General features: G+C 41.0%; 1 protein-coding gene across 1 annotated transcript in view; it reads left to right on the top strand.

Moving 5' to 3' along the window:
- The window catches only part of LOC102840927 (contactin-associated protein-like 4-like), a 240,683-nt gene that overhangs the window by 66,590 nt on the left and 150,992 nt on the right, over nt 1-23,101 (top strand). Inside the window, exon 3 of the mRNA XM_006875240.1 lies at nt 14,759-14,906. Within this exon, the coding sequence (XP_006875302.1) occupies nt 14,759-14,906 (148 nt within the window). The remainder of the gene's footprint in view (nt 1-14,758; nt 14,907-23,101) is intronic.

Below are 23,101 nucleotides of genomic sequence, written 5' to 3'. Positions count from 1 at the left end.
TCTTGTGCAGCAGATTTGCCTAATCATTTGATGTTTTGACAGTTGGTTGTTACTCTGAGCAAAATTAAGTCTTTGACAACTTCAATCTTTTCTCCATTCATTTGGATGTCATTTATTGATCCAGTGGTGAGAATTTTTGTTTTCTTTACTCTGAGGTGCAACCCATATAAAAGGCGGTGGTCTTTGATCTTCATAAATAAGTATTTTAAGTCCTCTTCAGTTTCAACAAACAAGGTTGTATCATCTGCATATTACAGGTTGTTTATGAACCTTCCTCCAATCCTGATGCCATATTTTTGTTCATATAATCCTGCTTCTCAGATTATTTGTTCAGCATGCAGATTGAAAAAGTATGGTAAAAGAACACAACCCTGGCACACACCTTTCCATATTTTAAGCCATTCAGTGTTCCCTTGCTCTGGTCAAACAGCTGCCTCTTGGTCTATGTACAGGCTCCTCATAAGCACAACTAAGTGTTCCAGAATACTCATTCTACACAATGGTATCAATAGCTTGTCATTATCCACACAACTGAAATCCTTTGCATATTCAATAAAGCACAGGTATACATTTTTCTGATATTCTCTGCTTTCAGCCAAGATCCATCTGACTTTACCAGTGATACCCCTCATTCCATGTCCTCTTTTGAATCCAGCTTGAATTTCTGGAAGTTCTCTATCAATGTATGTTTGCAACTGTTTTTTGAATCATCTTTAGCAAAATATTACTTACATATGATATTAATAATATTAATGATAATGGCATTCTATTGGGTCTCCTCGGTTTAGAATTGACACAAATCTCTTCCAGTCATTTGGCCAGGTTGTCTTCCACATTTCTTAACATAGATGAGTGAGTGCCTCCAGTGATGCTTCAGTTTGTTGAAAGATTTCAATCTGTATTCCATCAATTGCTGGCACCTTATTCTTTGACAGTGACTTCAGTGCACCTTGTACTTCATTCTTCAGGATCATTGTTTCTTGATCATATGCTATGTCTTGAAATGGTTGAATATCTAACATTTCTTTTTTCTAAAGTGACTCTGTGTATTCCTTCCATCTTCTTTTGATGCTTTCCACATCATTCAATATTTTGTTCATTGTTATTGTTGTTGTTAAATGCCTTCAGTCTCATAGCAACCCTGTGCAGGGTTGCCAATGAGCTACTGGTGAATCTGAACTAACGACCGTACAACCCAATGCATTACCCACAGCGCCCCACTAGGATTCCATTTTGCCTCTAGAATCTTTTAGTAATGCCAGTCAAATGTTTTCTTCAGTTCCCCCCCACTTCAGAAATGCTGAACGTGTTCCTTCCTTTTGCCTTTCTAACTCCAGGTCTCGCTACATTTTGTTATAATATTTGACTTTGTCTTTTGAAATTTTCTATTCATCTCTTTTACCTACTGATTACTTCCATTTGCTTTAGCATCTCCATGTGGAAGAGCAAGTTTTAGAGTCTCTTCTGACATCTATTTTGGTCTTTTTCTTCTTTTTTGTCTTCTTAATGACCTTTTGATGTCTTCCTGTATGATGTTCTTGATGTCATCCCACAACTTGTCTGGTCTTTGGTCTTTAGTGTCTATTGCATCAAATATGCTTTTCAGATGATCTTTAAATTCTGGTGATATATATTCAAGGTCATATTTTGGCTCTTACTGACTTGTTTAATATTCTTCAGCTTCTTCCTGAACTTGCATATGAGAAATTTATGGTCTCCTTCAGTATGCCCTGACCTTGTTTTGACTGATAATATGGAGATTTTCCACTGTCTCTTTCCACAGATATATAGTCAATTTGATTTTTTGTGTATTCTGTCTGGTGAGGTCCATTTGTACAGTCATCATTTATATTGTTTTAAAAGGTATTTGCAATAAAGAAGTCATTGGTATTGCAATCTCCAGTATCATTTCTATCACCAAGGCCATATTTTCGAACTACTAATCCTTCCTCTTTGCTTCCCATATTTGCATTCTAATCATTTGACATTATCAATAATCTTGTTTGCATATTTGATCAACTACAGATTGAAGAGGTTGGTAGAATTCTTCCATGCCATCATCACTGGTTTTAGTGGTTGGTGCATAAATTTGAATAATAGTGGTATTAACTGGTCTTCCTATTAGATGTATAGATGTTATCCTATCACAGACAAAGTTGTACTTCAAGACAGATCTTGATATATTCTTTTTGATGATGAATTTGATGCCATTCTCCTCAATTTGTCATTCCTGGTATAGTAAATCATGTTATTATCAACTTCAGAATGGCCACTGTCAGCCCATTTCAGCGCATTAATGCTTTGGAGTCCTGGTGTGGTACTACAGGTCAATGCACTGGACTGCAAGGTTGGTTTGAATCGTAAGGTCTGTGGTTCAAGAACAGTAGCCACTCCTTGGAGCCCCTATATCAGGTCACTATGAGTAGGAACCAACTCAAAGGCACTTAACAACAACAACGACAATTCCTAGGATATCGATGTTTATGCATTCCATTACAGTTTGACAATTTCCCATTCTTGATTTATACTGTATCTCTTACATTCCATGTTCTGATTACTAATGAATGTTTACAGCTGTTTCCCTTCATTTTGACTTGTGCCCTATCAGTAAATGAAGGTCCTGAAGGCTTTACTTGATTTGTGTCATCATGATCACATGATGGGGCAGCTCTTCCCCAGTTGTATTTTGAGTGTTTCCAACTTGAGAGGGTCATCTTCTGGTATTATATCTGACAATATTCTAGTGATCTTCATCATCTTTCAGTATTCAATATTTTGGTGCTGACAGTGTTCCACTGCTGTTCATAAGGTTTTCAGTGACTGAATATTGGGAAGTAGTCCATCTCTCCTTCTTCCTAGTCTGTCTTATCTGGAAGCTCATCTGAAACCTGTCCACCATGGGTGACCCTGCTGGTACTTAAAATACTTGTGGCACAGCTTCCAGAATCACAGCAACACATAGGCCACCACAGTATGACAAACTGACAGATGAGTGGTGGAAACAAAGATAGAGTGAGACCTTATTGAAGACAGTGGATCAAAGCCATCTTAGGAAGCATATTTCTCCTGCAAGAAGTTTTCAAATTAGCTTCATGTTTAATGTTGTCCACTCTGTTCAGTGTCCCAGTACCATTGTCTACAGTGTTCACCATCCTTTATGACCAAACGGAAACAATGTGGACAGCGTGTATATATAAAATGATCAGAAAGAAGACCACATAGAACCCCTAAATCAGATTCAGTGTCAGATTTCTATCTGTTTTCCCATAAAAGAATCTAATCAAGGGTTGGATGTAAATGCTTTAATGGTGGAGCTCCTGGTTTATCCCAGTTGTGCCTGGTCTTCTGGAATCATGACATGCTGGAGGCAATTGGTGGGGGAAATTAGCGATCAAAGTAAAGATATGAAAATTATATAATCTTAGACTTTGAAACAATGATCTACTTGCTCTAATTCAAATTTGAACTTGAGAGTTTATGAGGCCATTTCAAAGGATGGCACCAAGCTTTGAAACAACAACAAAAAGCAATTAACAGATAATTTGCAATCATTTTACAATTTTCTTCTGGACCAAATGAATTATGGTAATGCATGGCATTTCATTAATATTTAATTGACAAAAGATCACTTTGATCAAATTCACAGTACACAATTGGTTAAAACTGTTGAAAAATTCATAGCAGAGCATGGGACCCTACAGAATGTTTTTATATTTTCTCTCTTCAGTTAACATAGGTTGGATCATCACTGAATTTCCTGATGCAGGTAACATAGCTCTAAAATGTACTTGCAATGGGAATGTTTTCATAATACCTGCTGCCTTCCACTGTCATTTAAAATACGTTCCTATGCTGACTACCTCACAGTATAGAGGAAACATTTTTTGAGAGCTTTCTATAGTCTTTTTTAAAGAAAACATTAAAAATAGCCATTCTACATATATTTAATACTCTCCATTATCTGTATAAACAGAGTTAGTGGTGCCGTGGGCTAAGCAGTGAGCTGTGAACTGCAAGGTCAGCAGTTCAAACCCATCAACTGCTCCATGAGAGAAAGACGAGGCAGTCTGACCTTGTAAAGATACACAATCTCAGAAAGCCTAAGCAGTAGTTATATTCTGTCCTGAGGGTTGCTGTCAGTCAGAATCGACTTGATAGCAGTGAGGTTAAATGATTGGTTAAAACATCATCTCTATTGTTGTTGTTGATAAGTACCGTGGAATCCATCCCGACTCATAGTGACCCTGCACAGGGTTTCTGAGGCTGTAAATCTTTATGGGAGCAGAATGGCTCATCTTTGTCCTGTGGAACTGCTGGTAGTTTCGAACTACTGACCTAGAGGTTGACAGCCCAACTCGTAACCACTATGCTACCAGAGCTCCTTAACTCTAGTCAACTTATTTTTTTTTTCAAACTATGAAGTTGAGAACGCAGACTCCTTCACTTGAGAAGGGAAATAGAGGAGAAAGTACAGGATCAAATCTATTCCTACTGTGGCCCAGTTCCCAAATTGTAGTGAATAAATCAGTGTCCAAGGTACTTAGCAAAATGTTAAAATGAAGGCTATTTGGCTCCCTGACGTTTCTCTGCATAGGTCCATAAGGCCATGAACCTACAGAGATGCTAATTAGGAAGAGAACCCAGGAGTGGAGGGAGCACAGACAAGGTCAAAGTCCTGGGACCTGGCTCCAGTTGGGGTCAGTCACTGTACAAGCCTCTGGGACCACTTCCGTCTAAGACCCAGCTTCTTGTCTTCTGAAAACTCAGTAACAGAAAACCTATGTGTAATTACTAACAACCTTGAAGGTGATGATACTGTGTAATTACATATAACCTTGAAGGTGATGGTTTTTAGGAGGACCACATGAAAGACTGTGAGTGAGATGGGGTAGGGTGCAGGCAACCCCATTTAGAAACACTTTTATTGTTGAATGAGGTTCAACATTTTTTCATGGATAAATATTTCTCAATTTATTGTATGCTCTTAGTCAACTTCCAGGACCCTGGCATGTTGTTGACAATTTTGCCTAATATTATCATCTGGTGCACACTTTTTGAGGTATGCCTTTGAGTCACTCCTCACTCTGCCTTACTCGCATCTAATCTAATCATGTTTGTGTTCCCAGTAGCTATGACATGAGAATCAACAAGACAGCAAAGATCAGAGCAGCCTTCTGTCCCAGTTTCTTTCTGTGTGCGCCATCTAGGCACAGACACTCCTGGCCCAGATTGCTGAATCTCTGCTACAGAAGGTTCACGTTCTTGCTGTGAGATGGTGACTGAGCACAAGTGGATGATAGATCTCTTTCCAACTCAGGCTACAAGTCAGGCTCTTATTTTTAATGAATTATGTTTAGATGTGGGTTGTACATTTCTGTTGGAACCAACCACTCAGGTTGCTGAAAGAAGATGGAAGACAGAGGACATAGTGAGGAATTGGGGTCTGCATGCTTGTCCTTCTGTCTCTCTCTTCTGGTCCACAGCTGGAGGTCCCTCCAGCAGACAGCTGTTTTGTAAATCTTCTCTCACAGTGTCCCAGTACCCCATGAACTGTCACCACTAAGGTTCCCACACCTGCTTGCAGTGTCGTACCTGTGCCTCCAACCTCAAGTGGTGAGATTGTAGGTGGTAGCTTTTGCTGACACTCTGACAAATACACTGGGCAGAGTGGTTCTTGATGGGCCACCTCCCTGAGCCTGTGTGTGACAGACCCAGGTCCACACAGAAGGCTGGAGGAGCCAGGGTTAGGACCAGAGAGTGTTCTCTATCCAAATGCCATTCTGTACATAAAACAATTGAAAAGAGATAAAAGACATAAAAATGAAAACTAAAATCATAACAACAACAAATATATCCTATTAGGGTCTAACATCCAAAGTATATATATTCTCTAATTTAATAACAAAAAGACAAGTAACCCAATCAAAAAGGGACAAAAGACTTGAATAGACATTTTATCAGAGGTAATTCAAATGGCCAACAGACACGTGAAAAGATGCTCAGTATCCTGGAGATACAAATCAGAACTACAGTGAGACACTGCTTCCCTCCCACTAGGGTGACTCAGGAGTCCTGGTGTGACACTGCAGGATATGCACTGGACTGCAAAGTCAGGTTGGACCGCAAGGTCGGCAGTTCAAACCTCACCAGTCACTCCTCGGAAACCCTACACAGGGTCACTGAGTCAGAACTGACTTGACAACAACATTTAACAACAACAACAGGATGACTAAGACAAAACATTAAAAATTACAACCAAAAAAAACAACCAAACGAACAGAAAATAACACATGTTAGCAAGGATGTGGGGAATTGGAAACCTTATCCATTACTGGGTGTGAGTAGATCACTGTGGAAAAGCCTTCTTCCACGGAGTCCAGTGGGTGGGCAGGAGCAAAGTCCCTCTAGGGACATCGTCAGTGACAATTCTGACACTATCAAGTGTGTAGTGAGTTTAACCATGTTTTCTCCAACCTTACCTTGAGCATTAAAGGAAATCACATGTAAACTGATTAATAGTCAGGGACACATGTGGGAACTGATAAATGTTTATCAAAATAAACAAACATAAGAACAACCTTCAATTTAATTCATGCCCCAAATGAGCACCATTCAAATGCTCTTTGAAAACATATGTGCCTTAAATATGGGGAAAGTTTTAACTCTTTCAACAGACAATGGCAAGGGCTAAGCGATTTCTTACAATGAATTATTGTCTGTAAATATCTCTTGACAGAAGACATTTGGGGTATGATTTGGACACTTATCCTCAACCAAAAAAGTTGGCAGTTTAATTATTCCAGAGATGAGTTTTCTTACTTGTTCTTGTCTTGAAGTTTAATTATGTAGAAAAGCCAAGACTATTCAGTATCCTGAGCTTTAATATTCTATTTGATTATTTAGATTTTACTACCAGGATTGGCAAACAAAATGAAATAGGGATTTGACTGTTCTTCGGTATTAGTTAAAGTGCTGTGGTGGTACAAATGACTGATGAATGTGCTCTACAGCTAGCTGAAGGTTGGAGGTTCAAGACTACCTAGAGGCACCTTAAAAGAAAGACTTGGTGATCTATTTCCCCAAACCCGGTGATTATAAACCCACATGCAGTCACCATGAGGTACAGCTAATTAGATGGACCCTGGCTTTGGCTAGCTTTATTGTTGTTTATTCTTTTATAAATGTAATGTTTTAAAAACCATTTGTGGAAAAATGAATGGACATGAAACCCTGCATTACATCACATTTACAAATAGCCAAAGAATATTTTATCTAATAATCATCACTTTTGACTATTGAATCAAAAAATGGTTGTGAAACTTTTAAAGCTATTGGTTACCTTAACCTATTACCAATCAATTCAAATCTCCCAATAGAATTTAGGTTTCCTTTGTGAGTGGCTCAGGTGGTCAGTACTGGAGCCGATGGCCCTCACATCATCTGTCAGTAGATATTTCTATTCCTGCTTTACCATGACACCACCTGCAGCCATATAGCTTTCAGACGGAGAGACTCAGAATCAGGCTCTATGGTTCCTAATCCCCACGCTAAGTCACGTTTCTGCTCAGGGCTGACTCCACTGGATCATACTGTGAGCACTGGAAAATTGTTGAAGGCACAATGTTTTCAGGCAAGAAGCTTGTTCTTATGTTTATGAAACCATAATTTTTGAATTTGAGGGCATAAAGCCAGAATAGGTCTTTGCATCTGCCCTCTCATTCATAGCTGTTACATCATGAGACTCTATACATCCTTTTCAGATGATTCAAAGCTGAATTTGAATATACACTTTACTAGATGCTACATGATTTATGCACCAACCACTAAAGCCAGTGAGGATGAAATAGAAAAATTCTACCAACTTCTTCAATTTGAAATTGATCAAACATTCAATCAAGATGTATTGATCATTACTGGTGATTGAAATGCAAAGGTTGGGAGCAAAGAGGATCAGTAGTTGGAAAACATGGCTTTGGTGATAGAAATGATCCCGGAGAATGCATGATAGAATTCTGAAAAATCAATGATTTGTTCATTTCAAATACCTTTTATAGACAGCATAAGAGATGACTGTACACATGGACCTCACCAGATGAAACACATAGAAATCAAACTGACTACATCTGTGGAAAGAGACGATGGAAAAGCTCCATTTCATCAGTGAAGACAAGGCCAGGGGCAGACTGTGGAACAGACCATCAACTACTCATATGCAAATTCCAACTGAAGATGAAGGAAATAAAAACAAGTCCATGAGAGCCAAAATATGACCTTGAATATATCTCACCTGAATTTAGGGATCATCTGAAGAACAGATTTGATACATTAAACACTAAAGACAGAAGACCTGAAGAGTTGTGGGATGACATCAAGAATATTATACATGAAGAAAGCAAAAAGTCATTGAGAAGATAAGAAAGAAGGAAAAGGTCAAAATGGATGTCAGAAGAGACACTGAAATTTGCTCTCCAGCATAGAGATGCTAAAGCAAATGGAAATGGAAGAAATGAGGAGGTCCAAGAGCTGAGCAGAAAATTTCAAAGATCAGCTTGAGAAGATGAAGCCAAATATTACAATAAAATGTATAAAGATCTGGAATCAGAAAACCAAAAAGGAAGAACACGCTCAGCATTACTCAAGCTGGGGGAACTGAAGAAAAAATTCAAGCCTTGACTTTTGTTATTGAAAGATTCTCTGGGCAAATTATTGAATGATGTAGAAGCATCAAGAGAAGATGGAAGGAATACACAGAGTAACTGTATCAAAAGGAAATGGTTAATGTTCAACCATTTCAAGAGGTAGCATATGATCAAGAGCCAATGATACTGAAGGAGGAAGTCCAAGGTGCATTGAAGGAATTGGCAAAGAGCAAGGCACCAGGAATTGATGGAATAAAAATTGAAATATTTGAAGAAAGTGAGGCAGCACAGGAGGCACTCACTCATCTCCAATAAAGAAATTTGGAAGACAACTATCTGACTGACTGATTGGAAGAGATCCATATTTGTGCCCATTCCAAAGAGAGAGGTGACCCAACGGAATGCGGAAACCATCAGACAATCTCTTTGATATCTCACGCGAGTAAAGTTTTGCTAAAGGTAATACAGAAACGGCTACAATCATACATTGACAGAGAACTTCCAGAGATTAAAGCCAGATTCAGAAGAGGCCGTGGAATGAGGGATATCAATGCTGATGTCTGATGGATCTTGGCTGAAAACACAGAAATTCAGTAAGATGTTTACCTGTGCTTTATTGACTACACAAAGGCTTTCGATTGTGTGGATTATGACAAACTTGTGAAGTATGAGTATTCTGGAACACTTAATTGTGTTCATGAAGAATTTGTACCTGGACCAAGAGGCAGTTTTTCGAATAGAACATGGGAACACTGAATGTTTTAAGATTAAGAAAGGTGTGCGACAAGATTGTATTCTTTCACCATACTTATTCAACCTGTATGCTGAGCAAATAATCTGAGAAGCTGGGTTCTATGAAGAAAAACGTGGCATCAGGATTGGAGGAAGACTCATTAACAACATATGCAGGTGATACAACCTTGCTTGCTGAAAGTGAAGAGGACTTAAAACATTTACAGAAGAAGATCAAAGAACACAGCCTTTGATGTGGATTACATCTCAATGTCAAGAAAACAAAAATCCTCACCACTGGACCAATAAACAACATTCTTATCAGTGGAGAAAAGATTGAAGTTGTCAAGGACTTCATTCTTCTTGGATCAACTATCAACACTCGTGGAAGCAGCAGTCAAGAGATCAGACGACGTATTGCATTAGGCAAATCTGCACAAGACCTTTTTAAATTGTTGAAGAGCAAAGATGTCAGCTTGAATACTAAGGTGTGCCTGACCCAAGCCATGGGATTTTCAATAACCTCATATGCATGAGAAAGCTGGCCAGTGAATAAGGAAGACCGTAGTAGAATTGATGCTTTTGAGTTATGGTATTGGAGGAGAATATTGAAATGCCATGGGCTGCCAAAAGAACCAATAGATCCGTTTTGGAAGAAGTGCAGCTAGAGTGCTCCTTAGAGGCCAAGATGGCCAAACTTTGTCTCTCATACTTTGGACATATTGTCAAGAGGGAGCAGTCCCTGGAGAAGGATATCATGTTTAGTAAGGTGGAGGGGTCAGAGGAAAAGAGGAAGACCCCCCAGCAAGATTGATTGACCAAGTGGCAGCATTGATGGACTCAAGCGTGGCAACAGTAGTGTAGGTTGGCCCAGGATCGGGCAGTGTTTCGTTCTGCTGTGTATAAGGTCGCTATGGGTTGGTACCGACTCAATGGCACCTAACAACAACAACAACAACAACATGATTTTTTAAAAGTTAATCATTGTTCTATTGTAGGAGATAAGCCTTTAACAGTATTAAATCCAGATATTGTATCATCACCTTCCCCAGAACTCATTGCACTTAATGTCTTTCTCTAGAAACAGTTATTGTTCTAGCTGATAGCTTATGGAAATAGTTATATATAACTTACAAAATGTGATTCTTTAAAATCCATGCAAGCAGTGTTTTTTATTGCTTTAAGATAGCATATGGACTAAGATACGCCTGACCCAAACCATGGTATTTTTAATAACCTCACATGCATGCGAAAGCTGAACAGTAAACAAGGAAGACCATAGAGGAATTGATGCTTTTGAGTTCTGGTGTTGGAGGAAAATATTGAAAGTGCCACGGGCTGCCAAAGGAACCAACAGATCTGTTTTGGAAGAAGTGCAGCCAGAGTGCTCCTTAGAGGCCAAGATGGCCAAACTTCGTCTCTCATACTTCCGACGTATTGTCAGGAGAGACCAGTCACTGGAGAAGGATATCATGTTTGGTAAGGTGGAGGGTCGGAGGAAAAGAGGAAGACCCCCAGCGAGATGGATTGGCAAAGTGGCAGCATCAGTGGGCTCAAGCATGGCAACAACTGTGAGATTGGCCCAGGATCGGGCAGTGTTTCGTTCTGCTGTGTATAAGGTCATTATGAGTCGGTATGGCACCTAACCACAACAACATCTTCATAAACTTGTCTACAAACAAGGAAGCCTACATGGGCACCAGGGATTGGGACTTGGGAATGCAAATCAACCCATAAAATAAGTAGGGAGCTTCCAGAACCAAAGCTTGCTCTCTCTCTCTCTCTCTCTCTCTCTCTCTCTCTCTCTCTCTCTCTCTCTCAATTGGAAAGATTCTGAAAGGCTGATGGAATCCTTTGCCCAAGGCACTTGAAATTCTTATTTTCAAGATAAGAACATGTCATGAATATTGAAAACATTTGTTGATTTTGATTATTTTTCTAAAATTCAAATTCAAAATTCCACCTTGGGAAACTATTAAACCTTTATATGACATTTAAAAACAAAAGTCAGAAGCAATCCAAAATGTTCTTTTCTAAGTGAGTTACAGGGTTGGCTCCATTATGGAGAGTGTGGGGTAATTAAGGCACAACAGAGATCCGAATTTGGAGCTCAGAGGTTTGATTTGAGATTGAACAATTGTTAGGATGACTGTATGTCTACAAGAATGGCATTTTCATTAAAACTGTGAACGGTTAAATTCAGATGCTGTAATGGAGCTTTTTTGTATTATAACACTAGAGAAACCAGTAATCCAATTAGGGAGCTGAAAGGCCCCTCTTAGGGTGGCCTAAAGGTCTTCAGAAAATCATGAAAGTGGTAAATACCAGTGAAGCATTCGTATAAAATGTATTTTTCTGCTTCCCAATGAACATGAACAGAACTGAAATCTTCATTGTCTTTATTGTTTTTGGTTTAAGTGCATTAGGTATGGTGGCGGTGTGTAGTCGAGTCAGTTCTGACTCAAAGCAACCCTGGACAGAGTATTGGAGGCTATAAATATTTACAGGTTCAGAAAGCCTCATCTTTCTCTCTCAGATTGGCTGACAGATTCAAGCTGCTGACCCTGCAGTTAGCAGTCCATACCCACTGCACTGCCAGGAATTCTGTATCCTGAGACTGATGAAACCAAACCAAACCCACTGCTGGCAAGCACTTTGGGACTCAGGGCAACCCAATACAGGGTTTCTGAGACAGTCAGTCTCTATGGGAGCAAGAGGCCTCATCTTCCTTCTGGGGAGCAGCTGGTGGGTTTGAACCACTGACATGGCAGTTACCAGCCCAAGGTAGTTGCTTTGCACTTTGTAATTAGTTGCTGTTGATCCCATTTCAACGCATGGTGACCCTCATACAAAAAAAAAAAAAAAAAAAAGAAATTCTGGGGGAGGAAAAGATAACACAAGCTTGGTTAACAAGCATTTTGTTAAAAACAAAAGAAAACAAAACAAAAAAGACCCTCAGCTAATCATCTCTGAGGTAAGCAGTGGGAATTTGGAGGGCCTAAGGAGCTCTGGTAGCGTAGTGGTTACGAATCGGGCTGCAAACTGCAAGGTCAGCAGTTCGAAACTACCAGCTGTTCCATGGGAGAAAGATGAGACTTTCTACTTCCCTAAAGATTTACAGCCTCAGAAACCCTGCACAGGGTCACTATGAGTCGGAACCGACTCCACAGCACACAGCCACCACCGTCACCAGGGTCTCTTGACCTTGTTCTAAGGAGCTCTGGTTGTACTGAGTGTTAAGCATTGGGCAGCTAATTACAGACTCTGCCGATTAAACCCACCAGGCACTCCTGGTGAAACATAAAGACTGTCGGCTCCAACAGAGATTTAGGGTCTTGATTACAATGAGGTTTTTTTCCTGGTTGTCCTTGTTCTAGATATATATGTGACATCTGTGCATCTTATCTAAGTCACTGGGGGGAGGGGGTTTGGCAGTAAGGCAATCCCTGGGGAACACAACTGTGGTAAATTTCTGTAAACCTCACTGTTTTCCAGTATCACCTGGCTCAGGAAAAGTTCAACATTGTCAAAGGACACAAAAGTGCCTGTGATAATACACACAGTTCACATATTCAACATTGTCCCAATTCTCCCTGAATTCACTTGTTAGGGCACAAAAATGAAATCTACCACGGTGGCTGGGAAAGCCTCTTGGGCAGCTCAGGCCTTCTACTGGGGCAATAACGCACTCCATGATGGCCCTGACTTTGCACACACTGCAGAAAACATCCAGGTCTACCTGTAAGCCAGGTGTGGAATGCTGGAGTAAAGCACAGGTGTACACACCTGGGTCATGGAGGAAGCCTTTCTCTGGGAGGTAAAGTTGACCCCTCACATGTTGTGCATCTAACACAACATACAACAAGTAGCCTTGCTCACCGAACTCACCTGGCTTTCCAGGCCTGCTCTGTTTAAAGGTGTGTTGTTGTTGTTATTAAGAGTGTCGAGTCGGTTCCGACCCACAGTGACCCTGTACAGGGTTTCCAAAGGAGCAGCTGATGAGTTGGAACTGCTGACCTTGTAGTCGAGTACTTATACTACAGCACCACACCAGGACTCTGCTTAGAGGTGTAGCATAGGTGAAGGTCAAGCTGGACGGCTCAGACTCTTGTCTGACCTAGCAAAACTCTTCATCCCCACCCACACCTCCGGGTTTTCAAGGACCCTTCTAGCTCTCACACACTGGGCTCTATGATGCCCAGGATCGATCTTCTAAACCCACCGTTGAATTCGTCCTTGGAGTCAGTGTTTTAAAGTGAATCTTTACTAGATGGAGATGGGACATAAGGCTGATGTGGTGGCTGCTGACAGTACTGGGGTTCATGGCTTAATGGTGCTACTGAAACCCAAACCAGCCTGTGTCAGAGCCTCGGCACCGAGCACGACTTTCAGGGCAATAGGGGCCAGCTGGCTTTTCCGTTTAGTATGAATCCAACCCTGTGCTGGCCCACAGAACCAGTGTGTCGGTGAAGGTCAGGACTGCGGAAGCCATGCCATGTTGAGGGTGCGATGATGGCAAGCGCTGGGCAGCGAGTCCGCCTTCATCCTTAAGGATCGGTCCACGGCTCTCCCTAGGTTGCTGACTCACATTTCCATTCCTGCGTGGTAGGAGGATGACTTTGGAGTTGTTTCTCGAAGACTTTGGGCTGTAGAAGGAGCTCTAGTGATGTAGTAGCTTAAGCACTGAGTTGCTAACTGTAAGGCTGGTGGTTCAAACCCACTAACCACTCTAAGGGAGAAAGAGGAGGCGATCTCCCGTAAATATTTACAATCTCAAAGCCCCGCAAGATCAGCTCCACTTTGTGTCATAGGATGTCTACTTTGTGTCATGGGATGTCTCCTTTGTGTCACGGGATGACTACTTTGTGTCAAGGGATGACTGCTTTGTGTCACGGGATGTCTCCTTTGTGTCACGGGATGTCTCCTTTGTGTCATGGGATGTCTCCTTTGTGTCACGGGATGTCTCCTTTGTGTCATGGGATGTCTACTTTGTGTCACGGGATGTCTACTTTGTGTCTTAGGATTGTTATGAATTGGGTTTAACTAGATGGCAGTGGATTTGGTTTTGGGTTTTTAGGGGTAGTCTTTGTGCTACTTAAAGGACACTTTTTTAGGTGGGAATTTAGGTTGAGAACTGGATTGCTAACAGTAAGATCCATTCAAATCCACCAGCCACTCCGTTGGAAAAAAACCAAGTTGTCTTCTTTAAAGATATATAGCCTCAGGGACCCTGTACAGAGTCACTATGGGTCAAAGCCAGTAGGTGTCAGTGAGCTTGGTTTTGCTTTTTGGGGGGTGGTTTAGGGGAGGGGAGGTGGGAAAGAGAGGGGGCAGGAGGGAGGATCCTTGAGAGAAGCCTCAACGCTGAGCCTATCCCTCCTTTGCAGGGTTTCCCGGGGAACACGAACGCGGACAGCGTGGTGCTCTACCGGCTGCGGCCTCCAGTGGAATCGCGCTATGTGCGCTTCCTGCCAGCGGCCTGGAACCATGATGGCCGCATTGGAATGCGAGTGGAGTTATACGGTTGCACCTACCGTAAGTGTGCCTCGGGGTGGAAGTGGTACTGCACCCCAGAGCACGGTGGGAGGACCCAGGGTGGGTGTCTACCTTAAGTGCGCTGAGGGAATGCATTCAGGATGTCCAGGACATGGCACCAGGACGTCCCAAGATTGGTGTCACCTCCTGGCCCCCATGGCCCTGTTCCAATACCAAACCATACAGAATCTTAGTCATGTTTATGTATCAATTTTAATCTTAGAGCAATATGTGATCAGTAAAGTTGTAAATTGCTTAAATTTAATCTTTCTTAGCTTATAGGAATACTAACAACAAAATCTGTGGAGGATTAAAAATCTTTTGGGATCATACAAACAAACTATGGATAACATTGCAAAGAATGAGTACTTCAGACATTTCACTGTGCTCCTGAGGAACATGTGCATTGACTAAGAGACAGTTATTCAAACAGAACAAGAAGATCAGAAATGGTTTAAGATCAGAAATGGTGTGCGCTAAGGTTCTGTTCTTTCGCCGTATGTATGCTGGGTTATATGAAGAAGAATGTAGCATCAGGATTGGTGGAAGACTCATCAACAACCTGCTATATTCAGATGACACAACTTTGCTTGCTGAAAGTGAAAATAATGATGAAGATAAAAAACTACAGACTTCAGTTCAGATTGCACCTACATGTAAATACAATGGAAACCCTCACCACTGGACCAATAAACAGCATCCAGATAAATAGAGAAAAGATAGGAGTTGTTGAAGACTTCATTTTGCTTGCATCCATAATCAATGCTCATGGAAATAGTGGTCAAGAAATCAATGTCCTTCTCCAGACACTGGCCCCTGCTGACAATATGTCTCAAGTAAGAGAGATGAAGTGTTGACATATTGATTAGGCAAATCTATTGCAAAAGACCTGTTTTAAGTGTTAAAGAGTAAAGGTATTAGTCTGAGGACTAAGGTGCACTTGGCTCTACCCATAGCAGTTTCATGTGCCTCCTATGCGTGTGAAAGTTGGGCAATGAAGAAGGAAGACCGAGGAAGAATTGATGTATTTGAATCATGATGTTGAAGAAGATTAAATGCACCTTGCAATACTAGAGGAACAAACAAGTTTGTCTTGCAAGAAATACAACCAGAATGTTTCTTATAAGCAAGGATGGTGACACTTCATCTCTCTTACTTGAGTCATGTTGTCAGCAGGGGCCAGTGTCTGGAGAAGGACATCAGCTTGGAAAAATGGAGGCTTGGTGAAGAAGAAGCAGACCCCCAACAAGATCGATGAACAAAGTGGCAGTATCAGTGGGCTCAAACATAACAACGGTTGTGAGAATGGCACAGGACAAGGCAGTGTTTCATTCTGTTGTTTAAGGGTTTCTAGGAGTCAGAACTGACTCGACAGCACTTAACAACAACAAAATTGTGTTTTAAAATAGGTCTACAGTTAACTAAAGAATTAATAGCAACTGAGTGGGAACCTTTTCAACTTTTAGTGCTTACAAGTTGGGTTGCTAACCTCAATGAGGTCAGCAGTTTGAAACTACCAGCCGTTCTGAAGGAGAAAGATGAGAAGTTCTGCTTTGTAAATATTTACAATCTTAGAAAGCCTATGCAGGATGGCTATGAGTCAGTGTTTTTATTGTTATAACCAACTATCAGTCCAGACTCATAGTGACTCTGTATAAGTTTTCCGAATAGCTGCTGGTGGGTTTGAACCACTGACCTTGTGGTTAGCAGGCTACTGTTTATCTTATACACTGCACACCAGACCCTTATAAGCAACTATGCTTTTGCTATTAAGTGTTGTTGAATCAGTTCTGACTCACAGACACTCTGTACAGGGTTTCTGAGGAGCGACTGGTGAGTTTGAACCGCTGACCTTGTCGTACTGCACTTATTCTACAATGCCACATCAAGACTCCATAAGAGAATATGTTGTCTAGTACTATAGCGTTAGTTCCGACTCATAGTGACCCTGTATAGAGTTTCTGAGGAGCAGCTAGTGGGTTTGAACTGCCAACCTTGGTTCTCAGTCCAGTACTGATCCTACAGTGCTGCACAAGGAGTCCATAAGCAACTATAGGCATGTTGTTGTTGTTGTTGTTAGGTGCCATTAGTTATGGTATTGCCAACACCATAACTCAAATGCATCAGTTCTGACTCAGAGCAACTCTGTATAGGGTTTCCAAGGAGTGGCTGGTGCATTTGAACTGCTAACCTTATGGTTTGTAGTCCAGTGCTTATGCTACAGTGCCACACCATGACTCCTTTTTTAAGCATACTCCTCGTCAATTTTAAGTCATAGCCTCCCACCAGGCCCACAAATTGACCAATCCAATTCCTTTAGTGGATCATAAGTCAATCAATTTTATCATCCCAGCCAATCATTCTATAAGCCCATCACTGGAAAGGGCCTACAAAAACAATACATTGCACGGCGTCCCCAGATAGCAGGTCTGTTTGTTGTATAAGTGCATAGGTATTGTGCACAGCAAGTGTGAGGTAGGAGCATGATCCGGGTGAGGAGTGGAGATGGGGGTTGCGTAGGCTTGGGTTAGGAGTGGTCATAGCTGTGTGGCATTCCAGGAGCAGAGTGCCATATGTAGGTGTGTAGTTGGGTGGGGTACACAGCCAGGGATCAGATTAAAGGGCCATGTGGGGCTGATGCTAACAATGTCAGGTCCTCACCAGTCACCTTAGAACAGGTGCATGTCATGAGGAGGGACTTGCGGAGTCACTTCTAGGATTTTACAGCTCTGGAGTCATTTCCATTCCAGGTTGTCATCCTTTTCTGTTGTCCATCTCTTTTAGTCCAGACACCCCACAATCTGTCTGGGGGCTCATTTCAGCTCTGGATAAGTCTCCCCGTACTAAGCTTTCTCTTGGAACTTGTGACATTTTGTAGCTGCTTCTCCCACTACGTCTAGAACAGCTTCAAGGTCACTGTGTCCTTTGGTCAGGGCTGGTGGCCAGCCTGGGTCATTTGTAACAGGCCATTATTCCACGTGGTAGTCCTCAGAACAAGCGTGAGTCTGAAGGTTTCTCAGGATCAGCTCACACCCTAAATTTAGTAAAGCTCTGCCACTGGGAACATGAAGGCCCACATAAAAATTCAGAAAGTTAATCTGTTACCGTGATTTGGAAAGCAGCGCACTCCTACTTTAACAAATGTGGAACGTGCTGCCCTTCATCAGCATGAATGAGAACCACAGCTCTTCATACTTCATCACTAGAACTAGTACAAAAAGCTCAACACTTCCTGGCATATTCTGCACAATGGTGTGGAAACACGTGTCCTATTCTTCCCCATGACCACTGCTCCAGTAAACTCCACAGCCACTTAATCAGAGGACTGGAAACAACTCCCAACCAGTCTTCACTCCCCAGGTCTTCTCCTCATTCCCTCCTGTACAGAGCTCCTCGGAGCTTGGTTGGTCACATCCATATGATTCCCCAGCTCTTCCGTATACTTTCAGGATAAATCAAATGGCCTGCTATACTCCCAGGGTCCTTGGATCATGCTTCCAATTGGTCTTGTCTCCACAGGATCCTGCAAGCATTCTGTGCTCCTTCCTTATGCACTAAGCACTATTTTCTTTTATATATTCCTGGAGTTCTGACTTGATGAAAATGGTTTGTAAACCCCTTTGTATATCCGCCTGCTTCTCTATGGAGCAAAGGAAGGCCACTATGTCAGTGGTCACATTACACGCGACTGCCAATCTGTATGTTCAACACAGGTCTCGTTATTTTAATTATTGTTAACCTTTTATTGTGAATTGAGTGAGGGTTAAGAGACCAGATCATCAGTTTTACTTTCAACCAATCATACAGTTTGTTTTATCTCAATGATTACAATGCCTTCCCTGCAACAACAGTCATCATCCTGCTTCCTCTCTGTGACTCCCCACCCCCTTTTTCAGTTTTTATTGTGAATTATGTTAGTTTACATGAGAGAACATTATCTATTATCCTTACACTCATCCTATCGTATTTCATTTCATTGCAATGATTACAATCCCCTGCATGCATCATCAAACATCATTGGGTACACCTCACACACCTGCCCCCCCCTCCCAGCCACCAGCACACAGCCCATCTCCCTCCCTGAGTCCAGAGTCCCCAGCCTGTGGCTTCCCTTTTACATCTTATTTTTCACAAATCAACAAACCAAAAATATTTTTTGGACACTTACAAAACAAAAGATATATATTCATTTAAGTGTCCAAAGGGCATATTTTGCCAGCTAGCTTCTTGCCTGCAGGCACACAGCCTTCCTCAGTCCATGGGCCTAGAGTCTACAGCCATTCTGTCTTTCCATGCAATCACCTCTGCTATTGTCTCTGCTGTTACCACCTTTCTAGGAAGGATCTTACACTCCATTCAGGCTTTTCCTTCTTGATGGCCCTCTGTTCCTGCAATGAAAGATTAACTACTTCCCCATTTTAGCTACACATCTTCTACAATTATAGATTTGACCATTGCAATTCATTTTGCTAACAATTACTCACAATTCAGTCATAAATTGAATGTATCCCCTTTCACCAGATCCATCTGCAAAAGAGGAGAACTCTTCTGTGTAGATTCTACATTATCTCCATCACTCTAAACTAAGCACACTCATGAAGACTTGTAAGCCTGTTACTGCATGCCTCCACAGCCTCCCATGTTTTATAGCCAATGTTGAAATTACCAGTCCCTATCGACCCAGTGCACTGAGGAAAGAAACAAGCTTTATCCTTAATATGACGAATCCTTCCATTGCCGTTGGAATTTTTAGCAACTGCATAAGTGAAGGTCCCATTCATCAAATTGTAGCAATTTATATTTGCTCACAGTAACACAGATCTCGTTAGACACACCACCTTCCAAATCCACCTTATTGCTATAAACAAGGATGAATTCTTCTAATCCTCTCTCAGAGCTGTCACTAACCCTTGTCTCATGGAATGAGCCTACCATCCCAGCTACTTGACTCTGTTAACACGGGCACCTCCACATACGAAGTCCGCTTCCAAGCCCTTATGTTTAATCTGGCACATCTTTGCATCATGATGCCATTTCCTTCGTTTGGGTTGCTCATGCTCCACCTCAATGATAGCAGCAGCCTCCATGTGTGCCCCAACACTGTTGTATGCCACCACAAATGGCAGTGAGAAAGGCATCTTCTTAAGTGAAAATCTGATAAAAGCAAAACATACAAATAGTCCTAGTTCTTATTCCCAAAGGTGCATGGAGAGCATTACAGAGGCTCTTGATGGCAATGAGGTTGGGACCCAAACCCTCTATCTGAAGACCCCATCATTCCATCTCGGTCAATATCCTGCTCCAAACAGAATATTAAAACAGAGAGATAGCACTCTGGTGGTGCTGTGGGTTAGGTGTTGGGCAGCTAATAGCAAGGTTGGTTTTCCAAACCCACCAGCTACTATGCAGGAGAAATATGAATATGAAGATGTAAAGATTTTCTGCCTTAAAAAATCCTTTATATGGTCACTGTAAGTCAAAATGGACTTTATGGCAGTGGTGTTTGTGTTTGTGTGTGTGTGTGTACACATTAAGAAGACAAGCAAGGAGGAAAAGACCAAAATGTGTGTCAGAAGAGATTCTGAAACTTGCTATCCAGCATAGAGATGTCAAAGAAAATGAAAGGAATGAGAAAGTAAAAGAGCTGAACAGATTTCAAAGAGCAGCTTCAGAAGAAAAAGTCAAGTGTTATAATGAAATATGCAAAAACCTGAAGTTAGATATCAAAATAGAAGAACACATTCATCATTTCTCAAGCTGAAAGATCTGAAGAAAATATTCAAGCCTCGACTTGAAATCCTCCACTTGGAGGATTCTATGGGGAAAATATTGAAGGATGCAGAAAAACATCAAAAGAAGATGGAAGGAATACACAGAGTCACTTTACCAAAAAGAAATTGATGATCAACCATTTCAAGAGTGTATGATCAAGAGTCTAAGGTGCAGTAGAGGCATTGACAAAGAACAAGTTTTTTGGAATTGATGGAAAACAAATTGAAAAAGTTCAAGAAACCAATGCAGCCTCCAGGCAGTCACCTAGCCAACTGATTGGAAGAGATAAATCCATGTTTGTACTCATTCCAAAGAGATGTGATCCAGTGGAATACAAAAGTCATCAGACAATATTGTTAATATCACATGCAAGTAAAATTTTGCTCAAGACAGTTAAAAAATGGCTGCAACAGTACACTGACAGGGAACACAGCCTTTCTCAGTCCATGGGTCTAGAGTTCACAACTGTTCTGTGTCTTCAAGCCAGATTCAGATGAGGATGTGGAATGACAGATATCATTATTGACATCAGATGGATCTTGAATAAAATCAGAGAATATCTGAAAGATGTTTACCTGTGCTTTATTGAGTACGCAAAGGCTTTCGACTGTGTGGATCATGACAAGCTATGGACAACATTATGGAGAATGAGTATTCTAGAACACTTCATTGTGCTCATAAGGAACTTGTGCATAGACCAAGAGACAGTCATTCAAAGAGAACAAGGGGACACTGAATGGTTTAAAATCAGGAAAGGTGTGTGCCAGGGTTGTATTCTTTCACTATACTTATTCAATCAGTATGCTGAGCACATAATCTGAGAAATTGGATTATATGAAGAAGGTAGCATCAGGACTGGAGGAAGAGTCATTAACAACCTGCAATCTGCCAATGAAACAACATTGCTGGCTGAAAGAGATGAGGACTTAAAATAATTATTGATGAAGATCAAGACCACAGCTTTAAGTATTGGTTGCATCTCAATGTAATGAAAACAAAAATTATCTCCACTAGACCAATAACTAACATTGGAGAGATTGAATTTATTAAAGATTTCATTTTGCTTGGATCCACTATCAACACTCATGGAAGCAGCAGTCAAGCAATCAATTGATGTTTTGCATTAGGCAAATCTATTCCACGAAACCTCTCTAACGTGTTCAGGAACAAAGGTTTCAGTTTGAGGATTAAGTAGCACCTTACCCTTGCCATTGTATTTTTAGTAGCTTCATATGCATGTGAAAATTAAACAGTGAATAAGGAAAACGGTAGAAGAATTGATGCAATTGAGTGATGGTGTTTGGAAAAAATATTGAAAGTACTAAAAGACTGCTAGAAAAACAAACAAATCTGTGTTGGAAAAAGTACGGCCAGATGCTTCTTAGAAGCCAGAATGATGAGGCTTTGTCTTTCATATTTCAGAAACATTATCAGGAGGGACCAGACCCTTGAGAAATCCAGGGTCAGTGAAAAAGAGGAAGACCTCCAAGTAAATGGATTGGCACAGTAGCAGAAGCAATGGACTCACACTTAACAAAGCTTGTGAAGATGGCGCTGGACCTTGCAGTGTTTCAATCTGTTGTGCATAAGGCTGCTATGAGGTGGAACTGATTCAATGGCATCTAATAACAACAACATATGTATATATAAAAGTCAAGGGTGAGTCAAAAATTATCCACACTCACTTATATTAAAATACCCATCCACATCCGTGGCTGATGATAACATTGAATGTGCCAGTGAAATGATTATTATGGTGAATAGACAAATCACAGTGGATTAGTGGCAAATCATTTGCAAATCAGCCATGCTCTACCTATGAAATGAGCCACGACAGAATAGGGATTTGAAAAGTTGGTATTGAAACAATTCATGAAAGAGGATAAACAGAAGCATTTGGACATCTATAAACAAAATTTGCATTGATACTTGAAGGAAGGTAAAAAGTTTCCTTAAAAAACTAGTTACTGTTAATGACACATGGATTCACCACTACAAGCCTGAGAGTAAATGGCAAAGTATGGAATGAAAACATCCTCAATCACCAACCTACAAAAAATTCAAAAGTCAAGCATTAGGTGTAAAATTTATGCTTATGGTTTTCTGGGATTCTCAAGGACTGTTATAAGAACACTATCAGGAAAAAGGTCCAACAATCAACAATGCTTGTTACAGTGAGATGCTCACTGAAGAGTTGGAACCTAAGCTTTGGATTAAACACAGAGGACTGCTATTCACAGATATTGTGATATTTCATGACAATGCACATCCACACACTTCTGCCCACACTGTTGACACTGTGCAAAAACTATAATACTAATCTTGCTTCATTGAACTTAAACCTGTTGGATACCCTCAAAGCAGCCCTTCAAGGATGAAGACTCACCTGGGATGAAAAAGTGAACACAGTTGTGCATTCATTC

This window comes from Chrysochloris asiatica, unplaced genomic scaffold, assembly GCF_000296735.1.
Source record: "Chrysochloris asiatica unplaced genomic scaffold, ChrAsi1.0 scaffold00314, whole genome shotgun sequence".
In the NCBI taxonomy this organism is placed as follows: Eukaryota; Metazoa; Chordata; class Mammalia; order Afrosoricida; family Chrysochloridae; genus Chrysochloris; species Chrysochloris asiatica.
This window is presented reverse-complemented; position numbering and strand designations above follow the sequence as displayed.